General features: G+C 36.8%; 1 protein-coding gene across 1 annotated transcript; it reads right to left on the bottom strand.

The window, feature by feature from the left end:
- Nucleotides 1–814: 814 nt before the first annotated feature.
- LOC138901134 (putative defensin-like protein 20) lies at nt 815–13,804 on the bottom strand. The gene is made up of 2 exons (XM_070188875.1): nt 13,720–13,804; nt 815–999 (listed from the first exon to the last, which is right to left on the bottom strand). The coding sequence occupies exons 1-2, from the start codon at nt 13,802–13,804 to the stop codon at nt 815–817; spliced, it is 270 nt and encodes an 89-aa protein (XP_070044976.1).
- Between the last annotated feature and the right edge of the window lie 250 nt (nt 13,805–14,054).

Genomic DNA, 14,054 nt, shown 5'->3' with positions numbered 1-14,054 from the left:
GTTCCTGCTCGTCACTACTTTCAACCTAAGGTTAGGTTTGTTACTTATTGAGTACATGGGGTCGGTTGTACTCATACTACACTTCTGAACCTTGCGTGCAGATTTTTGATGTTGATGCTGCTGTACCTGGCGGGAGCTGGATCTGAAGATGTACCTGTATTCCAGTCATTGCTGCCTCTTATTCATGGTAGCTTTAGAATTTTAATCTGTTTATGTATATTTCAAACAGATGATGTATTTTTATTTCACACCAGCTTTGTAAAATTCTAATCTTAGAAATTCATGATTTGTACTACCAGTCCTTGGGAAATGTGTAAGATTCAGATATGTCTTTACTTAATTTCTGTATTAATTGTTATTAGAATGGGTTAGTGGTTAATTGGCTTACCTAGCGGGTTGGGTTAGGTGTTATCACGACTAGTCGGATTTTTGGTCGTGGCAAGAATAATTCAAACTTTTTATTTTCCTCCAATTCTTTTTTCTCTATTTCTCATTCACACCTCTTTTATTTAATAAATAAAACCCAACATGGTATTCTTAGTTAATAATGTAAAGTGCGCAACTTTTCAATAAAGCATTTTTCCTTGTTTCTAGTTGAAAACGTTTAGTTAATTGGACCAAGTGGATTGAAATCTTATAACTAGATCTCTAGCTTCTCTTGCCAAATAAATAAATAAAAGGGAATAACATCAATCATTTTTTCACTACGCATAGATGAAATTAAAACATACATTATAATTCATCAAAGAATGGAAACTTACTAATCATTGATTTCCATCATTTATATTATTTATTATATGTGAAAAGTAAGCTGCTAACAATTGCAGTGACAGACATATTTATTCCCAACCAGTTTGCAAGTTCCCCCGTTTTCACAACTTTCGATGCAGTAAATATAACATTTTCCATCTTTGTCTGAATCATCATCTACACCAGGTATACATGTACCAAGCTCTGGGTGATCTTTGCAGTCACAAAAGTCTGCCTTACTATTGCATCCTTCAAAACAACAGATTTTTTTATTGTAGCAATGTGAAGAACATACAACAACAGATCTCTCATTAGTGGGATTTGGGGAGGGTAGTGTGTACGCAGACCTTACCCCTATCATAAGGTAGAGAGGCTGTTTCCAATAGACCCTTAGCATCCTTCCCTCCAAGAACTCCCCATCTTGCTCTTGGGGTGACTCGAACTCACAACTTCTTAGTTGGAAGTGGAGGTTGCTTACCATCAGAGCAACCCTTCTTGTGAAGAACATACACATAAATAAAAATAGGGACAATTCAAAGAACTTATCCTGGCCCCTTGTAGTTAATAATATTACTGTTACCTCTCTTGTTTTAATTTTCTTGAAATAATTCTTTTAAACTATTTATCATTAATATAAAAATAATTTTACATTAGTAATAATATGTGATGACCCGATAGGTCACTTTGAGTTTTAACCTTCATTTCTGTGTTCCGAGATCTCGAATAGTTTAGCCTCCTCGAGTTGCGTGCGCAGTCCATGTCTTTTTCTGAAAAATAATTATGTGAAAAATTGAAAAAAATGTGAAATGTTGCCTTAAAACTCATTTGAGTTGACTACAGTCAATATTTTGTATAAACGGACCCGGATCAGTGTTTTGACGGTCATGGTGGGTCCGTATCGTGATTTGAGACTTGGGCGTATGCCCTCGAAACGAATTCGGAAGTCCCTAACTTGATTTAACGTAATTTATTGAAAACTAGTAAATTAAAGGCTAAAAGAATTCCTAAGTTTGACCGTAGGTTGACTTTGTTGCTACCGGGTTCGAATTTCAGTTCCGGAATATGGTATAGGTTAATTTCACTATTTATGACTTGTCTGCAAAATTTGGTGCAAAACGAAATTGATTTGACGTAATTCGGACGTCTGGTTGTAAATTTGTATGTTCTTGAGTTTCTTTGAAACTTTTATATATTTTGATGTTTGATTCATAGTTTTAGGTATTATTTTGGTATTTTGATCGTGCGAGCAATATCGTATGATGTTATCACACTTGTGTGCATTTCGATTTGGAGCCCGGGGGGCTCGGGTGAGTTTCGGACACATAGCAGAGTGTTTGATAGAGTAAGGAGTCTGTTGGTTTTTTTGCATAGGTCTCAGTTCTCGCATTTGCGAGTTTAGGGTGGCATTTTCGATAATAGGATGAGCCCTGTCAGATGTAACGATCCGACTTGTCATTTTAAGAATTTATATTCTATTCAGTGGCTTAAGGTCTCAAGCAGCTTTGAAATGCGTATTATGACTTGCGAGGGTGGTCAAGTTTGGTTTTCGGATAATTCAGGATTTAATTGAAAGAACAATTCTTGTTTTGGAAGCTTAAGTTGAAATAATTAACTTGATGGTGAATTATATATAAACGACCCCGAAATAGAGTTTTGATGATTCCAATAGCTTCGTATGGTGATTTTGGACTTAGGAGCATATCCGAAAAATATTTTGGAAGTCTATAGTGAAATTTTGATTGAAATGACGAAAGTTGAATTTTTGGGAAGTTTGACCGGGGAGTTGACTTTTTGATATCGGAGTCGGAATCCATTTCTGAAAATTTTTATAGATTTGTTAGGTTATTTAAGACTTGTGTGCAAAATTTGAGGTCAATCAGAATTGAACTGATAACTTTCGGCATCGAATGTAGAAGTTGGAAATTCTTAAGTTCCTTAAGCTTGAATTGGGGTATGATTCGTGGTTTTAGCGTTGTTTTATATGATTTGAGGTTTCAACTAAGTTCATATAATATTTTAGAACTTGTTGGTATATTGGGTTGAGATCCCGATGACCTTGGGTGAGTTTCAGAGTGGTTTCGGATCAATTTTAACTACTAATTCTTTTTACAGCAATGTGCGAAATTTATGATACGCAAAGCTGACTTTGGGAGCTTATATCTCGCAATCTATAAGGAGTTGGGCGGTGAGCAAAACATGAAAGTTGTCGCCATTTATATCTAGTTTGCAGAAATTTAAACGGTTTGGCAGTTGGATTTGAGTACAAGAAAATATGGTTGATAAACTACAAACTATCGAGGAAGAGTTTTGGAAGAGTTTGATATTTTCAGCATAAGTATGTAATGATCTAAAGGTCCATTTTTAGTTCTAGAATTTGATAATGAATTATAAGAGTGATCTGGAAAGTTTGGTCTAATTCCATCAAGTTGCGGTTGGGTTTTTAGCGCGAAACATGAGTTAATTATTTAACGAGCGAAATTGGTATCGCATTAAGCAAATGAGCTCCGAATTGATTTTCGATTAAACGAGTAGGTTCGTATTATTATTTGTGACTCATAGGAACAAGAATCGTCGAATTTCGAGTTCTTATGATGGAGTTAAAGTCTTTTTAGTGAAAACAAAACTACTGGTGTAAATAGTTCTGGTGCGCACCTTTAGCGACCAGATTTAACACTTTTAGCAACGGGATTGGACTTTTAGCTACCACAATAGTGTTTTTTGGGCAGAAACTTAAGGACCAAAAATGTCATTTCCTTCATTTCGTTTTGGATTTTTGGAGCACGGTTCTTGGGAGATTTTGAGGATTTCTTCAAGACTTTAACTTGGGTAAGTGTCCTATATCCAAAAGTGATTATATTTCATAAATCCATGGTTATATTCATCATTTAATTCGGATTTAAATGAAAAAAATTGAATTTTTTGCAAAATCTTTCAAAACGAAAATTTTAGATTTGGAGGCCGAGTTTTTATCGGAATTTGATCAAATTGGTATGGGTGGACTCGTAATTGAATGGGTTATCGGATTTTGTAAGTTTCGTCGGATTCCGAGATATGGGCCCCACGGACGATCTTTGAGTTAAATTTCGGAATTTATTGGAAAATTAGTATTTTCATATGGAATTAATTCCTATAATTAGTATTGACTAAATTGAATTAATTTGGATAGATTTAAGCTGTCCGGAGGTCAATTCAAGCAAAATGGCAATTTTGGAATATCGGCCTAACTTTAAAATAAGTAAGTATCTTGCCTAACCTTGAGTGGGGGAATTACCCCTTAGACTTCGAGTCTTATGTGCCATTTGTGAAATGTGAAAAGCTGTGTACGCGAGGTGACGAGTACGTACTCGTGCTTATATGTACAAATTTTATTGGGTTAAAGTCTTAGGCATTTTTGTGTAATAAATTGAATAATTGTTGGCATTTATTAAATCATCTATTTGCCATGCCTCAATCCTTATTTGTTGAATTTATTTTTATATGACAATTTGATGTGATTGTTACTTGAATATTTATGTAAATTCCGTGAGTTTGGTGATTTGATATTTCCTGAAAATAACTATATTACGGATTTTCCATCTACAAATAATTAATGAAATAAGTTTAAACCGAGGCGTTATATAATTATCAAGAATTTGGACTAATGAAGGTGTTGCCCTATACTGAGTATTTTCCATCTCTGTTGTTATTTTGAGGTGTTATACACATTGTGTGGAGCCTTATTTGTTATGAAATTAATTAATTTTTGTTTTGGAATTGATTGTGGCCATTGGGTAAATTGTGATATGAATTTATTTTGTTATGTTGCCGTGATAATATTCCGTGTAAATTGTTGTGTTATTTGAGTTATTATTTTGAGGATATAAGGGTGACATTTCACTGTTGATATTATGTGGGTATAAGGGTGGCATTTCACTGTTGTTATGTGTGTTGGGATATTATCTAGGCGAAGCGATAAGGGTGGCTATAGGAGAAATAAGGGTGGCTATATGAGCGATAAGAGTGGCTATTGATATTGTCAGGGCGGAGGGATAAGGGAGGCTATTATAGGAGTGATATGGGTGGCTATAGGAGAGATAAGGGTGGATATTGTCAGGGATGATATGTGATGATGTGGGGCTATTGCGTTGGTAATTTTCATGTGATGTTGTGATTTTTCTTGTGTTTATTTTTATATCTTGTGCAATTTGTCTTGTTGTTGGTAAATTGATAATAGTCTGATCTATGTTGAAATTGGGAGCATGTGGTTATTGCCAAGCGGATTATAAAATGAAATATGGGCACGAGGTGACGTGAGTAAATAATGATGATATTGGCACGAGAACTGTCCGTGCAGTTGTGATATGAAATGTGGGCACGAGGTGCCATGAGTAAATAATGATTATATTGGCACGTGAATTGTCCGTGCAGTTGTGATATGAAATGTGGGCACGAAGTGCCGTGAGTAAATAATGATGATATTGGCACGTGAATTGTCCGTGCAGTTGTGATATAAAATGTAGGCACGAGGTGCCGTGGTTAAATGATGATGATATTTAACACGTGAAGTGCCCGTGCGGTTTTGATAGAGAAATTGGCATGAGGTGCCGTGAAAATATGAAAGTGGGCTGAGATCCGTATTTTATCATTTTGAAATGTTATGTCACGGGTGACTTTTATTCGAAAGAGATTTATTTAAAAGAATTTTATTTGAAAGATATTTATTTGAAGGAATTATATTTGAAAGAGATTTGAAAGAGATTTATTTGAAAGTATTATATCCTGAAGATTTTTATTTGAAAAACATATAGGCAAAAGATTTATATTGGAAGGACTTGATTAATTGGTTGTACTTGTATTCATTATTTGTTGCGCAATATTTATGGTATTTTTGTCACCATGTTATGTATATAACTGATTGATTATTATTGCCATCATTGTTATTTATTTTCTATTATTTTTGTATACTATATTGCACAGGTTATTAGACTAGTAAGTGTCTCGACGGTACCTCGTCACTACTCCACTGAGGTTAGTCTTGATACTTACTGGGTACCGACCGTGGTATACTCATACTACACTTTTGCATATTTTTGTGCAGAGCCAGGTATTGGAGCTATCGGACTCGGACAGAGTTAAAGTGTGATTGCAAGGATTCAAGATAGAGTTGCTTGGTCGTCGCAGTCCCTTGAAATCTTTTAATTTTATTGTACTGTTAATTATTAATCAAATAGTATTGACTATTCGATCCTTGAGATCATTTCATGTATTCAGTTAGAGTTCGTGACTCAGTATTACCAGTCTTGGGAGGTTGTTATATTTGTAATTATTTTCGTTGTTGGTTTATATATTTTTAAAAATGGCTTGAATTGTTATAAAATCGACTTACCTAGTCTTAGAGACTAAGTTCCATTTCGACGCCTGTGGCGGGATTTTGGATCGTGACAAGTTGGTATCAGAGCTCTAGGTTCATAGGTTTTACGAGTCACGAACGAGTTTAGTAGAGTCTTGCGGATCGGTACGAAGACATCTGTACTTATCTTCGAGAGGCAACAGAGCTAGTAGGAAAAAATTTCACTTCTTTCATTCCTTATCGTGCGGTATTTATTGAGCTTGAAGCATATATCTTATGTTCTTTTGCATCCACTCGTGTATGAAATTATGCACTCGATATCAACTATGTGCCAACGGTTCATGATACTAGAAAGGGGTTATAAGGGAGCCAGGGTTGCTCAACCATTGTTACAACGTGTCGTCCAGATCGAGGATGCAGAAGTATTGAGAGATCATTCAGTTGTGCACATGGGGGTGCAACAGGTTCTGACATCTGGTTGATAAGTATGATCTTAAGAAGGTTTAATTAATTGCCTAATCATCACAATCGCGGTAGGGTCACGAGATGGATGTAGATCTGAAGATAGTTGGTGGTATTAGAGACTATGTAGTTCGTATGGGATTTTCATTTAGTGAAAGGTACATACTAGTAGTCAAGGCACTCGAGGAAGCAATTTTGAATGTCACTAGATGACATGCGCCCAATAAATGGCTTGATGTGTCTTATGACCGGTGACGTACGAGCGGTGAAGGTTTGTATTATGGATTATCAGATTGTGTCCTATGACTTTATTCCAAGTGAGAGGAATCCACTATCAACTATCAGATTGTGGGGTCATATGTTATATCAGTTTTGGCCTGATATATATTTATGTGGTATTGAAAGGTTCTCTGAAACTTGTATATGATTAAGAGCTGAGATTTGTATGGGATGATGTTGGGACTTGCGGTATTCACGCGTCCTTAATAATTCTACAGTTCAGTATCAACGGGGTCATGGAAACAATTTCAGAATACTCAGGGTGTTTCAGTAAGTTCTTTTAATGCACCACCGGCACGGGATTCCTATAATGATTATTCCAGTTATCCGGCACAGACTCAGTATGAGCAGCTGAACCCGCAGAGGGGTTGTTATCAGTATGGTGATACTAGGTACATCATGAGAGATTGTCCCAGACTTGGGAGAGGTGGATTTCATCAGAATACTCAGGCTATAGGCTTTATTCTAGTTAATACTTCACGTGCACAACCAGTTAGGGGTGGAGGACAGGCGAGTAGAGGGCGCCCAAGAGGGGGAGGCCCAGACCGTTGATAGAATTGCTATGATTTGGCTGAGGCCGATACACCAGATGGTGTCTTTACAAGTATGATTTAATTTATAATAGAGGAGCACTATTCTTGTTTTAAATAGACTCCGATTATCAAGGTGAAAGCTCCTTTCATGCTCCTTATATGGTGAGTTTGTGAATTTGTACTCCACTCACATATTTATCCATGTTGGGAGATTTGATGGTGTTAGCCCGTGTCTATCATGTTGTTTTGCATACTATTTAGAGTTATGAGTCCAAAAGTGACTTTCTGTTACTCACTACAGTGGGTTTTGATGTAATTTCGGGATAATTGATTACAATTTTAGGAATTATACGCCCTATCGGTATGGGGGTTCATTATGTGTTGTGAAATTGTTTCACGGAATTTATTTTAAAAAATAAATTGGAAAATTTCAGTTGGAACAATATGCAAAGTACTCGTGAGTTAAAGTGTGATCGCAAGGATTCAAGATAGAGCTGCTTGGTCGTCGCAGTCCCTTGAAGTCTTTTCATTTTATTGTACTGTTAATTATTAATCAAACAGTATTGAGTATTCGATCCTAGAGATCATTTCATATATTCAGTTAGAGTTCGTGACTCAGTATTACCAGTCTTGGGATGTTGTTATATTTGTAATTATTTCTGTTGTTGGTTTATATATAAAAATATGGCTTGAATTGTTATAAAATCGGCTTACCTAATCTTAGAGACTAAGTGCCATCACGACGCTTGTGGCGGGTTTTCAGTGTCATGACATCAGGTTCGCATTTGCGAATAGATTCTTCACGACCCCAATTTCCCTCTGTAAGAAGTTCGCGATGGCACCTAGTCTCTAAGACTAGGTAAGCCTAACATTCAAGCAGAATATAACGGAAATAATAATTAAAGTCTCAATAGCTCAACAACTAATATAAAATAAATTCAGCAACTCAGCATATACAACTTCCCAAAATCCGGTGATAACAAGTCACAAGCTCTACGAATAAGTATTTATCATCCCCATACAATAATGTATCTATAAAAGGAAAGAAAATGAAGTAGACTAGATAGAGGGGGACTCCGAGGCCTGCAGACACCGGAAGGTATACCTTGAAGTCTCTGAAGTTGAGCTCGTCTCATTAGTGCTTGGACTGGTAGGAGGTACCTGGATCTGCACAAAAGGATGTGCAGAAGCGTAGCATGAGTACACCACAACGGTACCTAGTAAGTGCCAAGTCTAACCTCGGTAGAGTAGTGACGAGGTCAGGTCAAGGCCCTACTAGAATAAATAAGAAACAGAACGAGTAATTAACAGTGTAATAATAATAACAATGGAAATGGAACAAGTAAGAAATATACCAAGATTAACTACACTGAACTAAGACAAATAATGCATTACGGAAGAAAATAAGGAGTGTTATGCCAAGGAAACAAAACAACCAAACACAAGTGAAGTAATAGAGAAGTATCAACAAGAGCCACTACCGAGGTATCGCCTCGTAGTCTCAAATCACAAAAAAATTCACAATATTTCCTTATATCACCACGGAAACTTGCATTTAGTTTTAAAAATTATTTTTTCCGAAATAACATCCCACTTTTTAGCCCACATTATCACACCGCGTGGCTTCAAGTAGTTCCCCTACTAGTAACATGCGTATCAAGCTCACCTTATCTCACCGCATGCGTTTCAACCCCAAAACATTATACCATCACATGCGTATCAATATCACAACGCACCTCAAGTGCCCAATATCACAACTTGCCAAAATAATCAACAATAACGGTGTTTCCACAATAAATAGTCCATGGCTCAACCACAATGTACATAAGAGTCTCAACAATAACAACCGGAAGTAAATAACTCAACAAGAACAGTATTTCACAACTTAACACTTTGCCTCAATGTGAATCATGGCCTTTATAACTCAATACCAATTTTAACAACAAGATATTCCAAGAATAACAACTTCAAGAAAAGAATTCAACGGTTAAATAATGAATAAGAAATAGAGGAAACAAGAACTTCAACTAAACATGTAGAGCTATTAACAAGTAAGAGATAAGACAATAAGAGCATGTGACGATATACTAATGATGATAGATATAACATGTTACGATAACTCAATTAAAGGCATGAAAGGAATCTACATAACTAAAACCGGTAAATTTCCACATTTAGCATGTGTACACACTCGTCACCTTGTGTACACGGCTTCCACACATCACAATTAACACAAAACATCACCAATCCTAAGGGGTAATTCTCCCACACAAAGATAGGCAAGACACTTACCTCAAAACACGCTAACTCAATCCACTAGTAAGTCCTTCCCTTGATTACCCAACTCTGAACGGCTCAAATCTAGCAAAAACAACTTCATACCATGAATATAAACTATAAGAAACTATTTCGAACAATAAAGTTGCGATCTTTACAAAAAAAACAAAAGGTCAACTCAAAAGTCAACCCGAGCCCGTGCCTCAAAACCTGGCCAAAATTATAAAATCCGAACACCTATTTGAAAACGAGTCCAACCATATAAGAATTACTCAAATCCGACCTCAATTCGCCTTTCAAATCCCCAAAATTTAGCCTAAGAAGTTTTCATAATTTTTTCCCAAATTTCCAACTCAAATCACTAATTAGATAATTAAAATAATAATAGATTCACGAAATATGGTCAAATCCGGGTTAGAATCACTTACCCCCATGAATTTCTTGAATAACCCACCAAATATCGCCACAAACCGAGCTCTCTAGGTCCAAAATATAAAAAATGAGATGAAACCCTCGTTTTGAAATTATTAATATTACTGCCTAGTCGTCCTCTATCGCGATCGCGGACAGAGACTTGCAATCACGTAGAACAATTCTCCCCAGCTCAATAAAATACACTTCGCGATCGCATGAAACCAATCGTGAACGCGATGAACAAGCTGCCTCCACCCACTGATCACGCCCAACTCTAGTCCTAAAAAAGATAAGCGGACGCTGCAAATATAATCCAGTCTAAAAGTCCGAAGTCGAATCCCACAGAGAACTAAGGCTTTAGCTATAGTTGTTCACTATCACTAAGAAGACAAGTTCGAACAATTCCTCAGTTATAAAGATTGTGATTCTTATGTCTAACTAACTAACAAATTAAAGTAACGAATTAATAACTAAAGATACTAAGGGTTGGAGAAAAGATTAAGGAGGCCTAGAGTTATGATTTTCCCAATTGTCGGAATCCTTCACGCTAAGTCTTATATAATTCCGCCTAAGTATTCTCTACCGATCGTGAGTACTTTGGTTGTCGTAATTCTCCCTCAAGCAACTACCACAATTTACTAGATGTATTCTCTCGAACTACACTAGCTGGCACTAATTCACCGCTCACTATGATCATATCAAGGCTTCGTTATCTCTAATCCCGCCTTTAAACCCTCTGTATTGATCTCTCAAATACGTTAGGAGTGATGTTGTTCAACAACTACCTAAATGTGTAATCTCTCTCGAGCAGTACACACTAAATAGACACAGTCAATTGACGGCCACTCAATCAACAGCAACAAACACATAGTTGAACAAGTAGAGAAATCCAACGACTCAATTATATAAAAATATAACAAGAATTCAACCTACAAAAGGTTTCATCAAAACCCTAGATAACAAATTAGCTATTCATAATAGTATGCAAAACTGCAATACTAGAATTCATAACAAATAATAGAAATAGAGGAAGAAAGAGGGAATCCTTCTCCTTCTTGTTCCTAGCGTGTTCTTGCCTCCCCAAAGTCTTCTCTCCCTTCAAAAAGTGGCTAACTCTCATATTTATATGGTTTAGGGTTGAGTGGGGCCGAATTGGCTTCCCCTAATTCGGATTGGAAAAGCTGAATTTTTATGCTCCGGTCCCGATCTGGCGGAGTGAACCTCATTTCGCTGTCCAGGACTTTCCTGATTTCTTCTGCTTTGGTCCCGGTCTGGCGAAGTGAACCTCGCTTCGCTGTCCAGGATTTGTTTCTTCAACTCTTTTTTCACCAATTTTTCTCCCATTTGATCCTTTTCGCGCAAGTTTATTCCTACACATAAGAAACATGTAATGAGCATATTTTTACTTCAAAAGTGATGTGAACTCCCGCAACTTACATACGAAATAATACACAAACACTCTCAAAACATGCACTTTTCACCCGTTATCACCACCTCACACTTTAACTTTTGCTCGTCCTCGAGCAACTTAAAATTAAGTACATAAGCAAGAAACACCTTTCAAAACATCCTCAAGCATCGCACCAATGACAATGGTTTATATCAACGCTTAGATCCCAGCATATGCACTCTTCATACCTTACCTCAAGTTTTAAACTCATGCCAAGATCATTTAAAATATTCATGTGGCTCTTCCTAACATCCTCGCCTCAAAACTTGACTCTAATGCATTCCACACTATGACTCGCTCCTTGTGCCTACTCAAAAATCAAGGTCTCTACCAATCCTTTGCAAATCATGTGCCCTCACCAACAAACCATAGAGAGAAAGAAGTCCATACACTCAATATAAGTTCAAGTATAGTTTAAGGACTCAAATATAGAAAGAATTCGCTCACTCTCACAAAAAAACTCTTATGCCACCTAAGTTAGTACCATAGGCTTGCCCGAAGTGTAAGTCTCTACTAATTTAAGCTCGTAAAGTCTAGGATCAAGTAGGACTTTATAGGTTGAAATGTAGGCTAAGGGATGGGTAGGATATATTTGAGAAAATAGTGACTCACCCTCCTAAGCACTTTAATACACTTCATTTTGCTTCTAAGCACTTTCTTGCCATGACCACTTCAATGTCTTTCCATGAAACCATATGCATTTAAGCCCTTCTTTATTAAGCACATCAACATATAGATATTTACTAGCCCAGACAAAGATATGGAGGTGCTATTCTTTTTTTTCTTTTTTTTTCACTCTCCTTAATTTGGTTTTTTTGGCTAGTACCTTCTTTTTTTTTGTAACAAGTGCACCTTTTCGGCCTTTCTATGGTTCCACCCAAAAGCTACCCAATCTCTTTCTTTACTCTTTTAGCTACTTAAGTGCTTTCGGAGGTAAAGGTTCAACAAGATTTGATTAAGAACAAAGGGGATTCGGCTTGTAATGTGATTGCCAAATAAAAGGTCTACATGCTCAAAAGGGGTGACTACGGATAATATCAACACTAGTAGGCAAATAAGCTAAATGGTCAATCAAAGAAAGCCTATATCACTTCCCAAACTTCCAAGACTTAATCATTTTGCTTTGACTCACACACGGGGCAAGTTCTACACTAGCAAGGATGGTACAGAGTACACCAAAATCTTACCTCACACAATGCACATGACTCACTCAGTACGGCTCGAACCCGACTCTTAAGTTAAAGCAACTAGCACAATCATCATAAAATTGAAGCACATGATTAATCACAAGAATCAAAAAATGAGCCTCGGTGTCAAAAGAAAACCACACATATTTTCAAGGCATGTAATTACAAAGATCATGAAGGAAGTACTTAGTGTGAATGCTCCACCTCTAAGCCCCGATATAAAATATGTCAAAAAGCATAGATACTCAAGTTCTCCCCATTCCATTATCAGTTCAAAAAGGAAAAACGAAAATCTTTTTTTTTTGTTTTGTTTTTTTTTTCTTTGGACTTTAAACCCTCAAGAAAACTGTATAGGAAGTCCATTGTCGGGAAAAATCCAAAACCTTTTTGAAAATTCTACCTGCAAGAAAATAAAAACTACTACCCGGTTCAAAAGTCATCTCTTGGAAAAGAACTGTGGCCATAAGAAAAACCAAGAGGGATTATTTCTACCTATTTTGTTTCTAACACAACTAAAATAGCATAGAAAATCGTCTAAATAGTCTCTTCATCCCACACTTAAAATTCTGCATTGTCCCCAATACACACCCATAAATATAAGAGGGTATAAGAAACTCTCTGGTAGGCTACAGGCCGAAGCATTAGCAGCTCATGGGGTACTCAGACATTTTCCAGACTTAGTTCTTTGTGCGGGCACCCCACACTTAGTTCTAACCATCTCTCTTGATTTTGCTTTGTTACAACGGCCTTGCTTCCCATGCTCCTAGAGAAATCAAAAATAACACTACAAGAATAATACAATAATAAAAATAAAAGAAAGCAGTAAAGTTGTGTTGCCTCCCAACAAGCGCTTGATTTAACGTCGCGGCACGACGCGAATCACTTTTTGCCTCCACCTCGAGCTTATGAATTGAACCCCAAATTTTGCTTTAAGCTTATGATTATGTTCTTAGGGTGGTGGAACAAATCTAACTGGCCCAAGGAAAAAATATAGTATTCTGCACTTCTTGGCCTTTAAATGAGGTGTGTAATCCTTACTTTCTGGCAAGAAGAATTCCAGAATGTAGACGCCTTGTTCCTCATTCCTTGACTCCTCAATTGGCTTGGATGACTCTATTTCCATATCGTCATCCAAACACAATGTGAAAAAATGCTTGGAGTGTAGAGTCTGTGGACCAATGCGCTCAACTACATGAATATTAGGATTGTCAACATCCTCAACACTAATGACACTAGAGTGAACTAAATGTGTATCCTCAATGTCCTTGGTTTACTCTAGTATCTCTTCTACAACATCGGCATCCTCAAATTCTAGTTTGATTGATTATTGGTGTTCTACTATTGACCCCTCTATTGGCACCTCAATTTCTGTC

Source organism: Nicotiana tomentosiformis, chromosome 11 (assembly GCF_000390325.3).
Source record: "Nicotiana tomentosiformis chromosome 11, ASM39032v3, whole genome shotgun sequence".
NCBI classification, from domain to species: domain Eukaryota; kingdom Viridiplantae; phylum Streptophyta; class Magnoliopsida; order Solanales; family Solanaceae; genus Nicotiana; species Nicotiana tomentosiformis.
Note: the sequence above shows the minus strand (reverse complement) of the source record. Positions and strands in the feature narration are given on the sequence as shown.

What these genes read in the sequence shown, in the direction of transcription:
- LOC138901134 (XM_070188875.1), bottom strand. Translation starts at nt 13,804, where the DNA reads ATGGAAATAGAGTCATCCAAGCCAATTGAGGAGTCAAGGAATGAGGAA. An exon ending in GGAATTCTTCTTGCCAGAAA is followed by an intron (nt 1,000 to 13,719) that starts GTAAGGATTACA and finishes GTTGTTTTGAAG; the next exon opens with GATGCAATAGTAAGGCAGAC.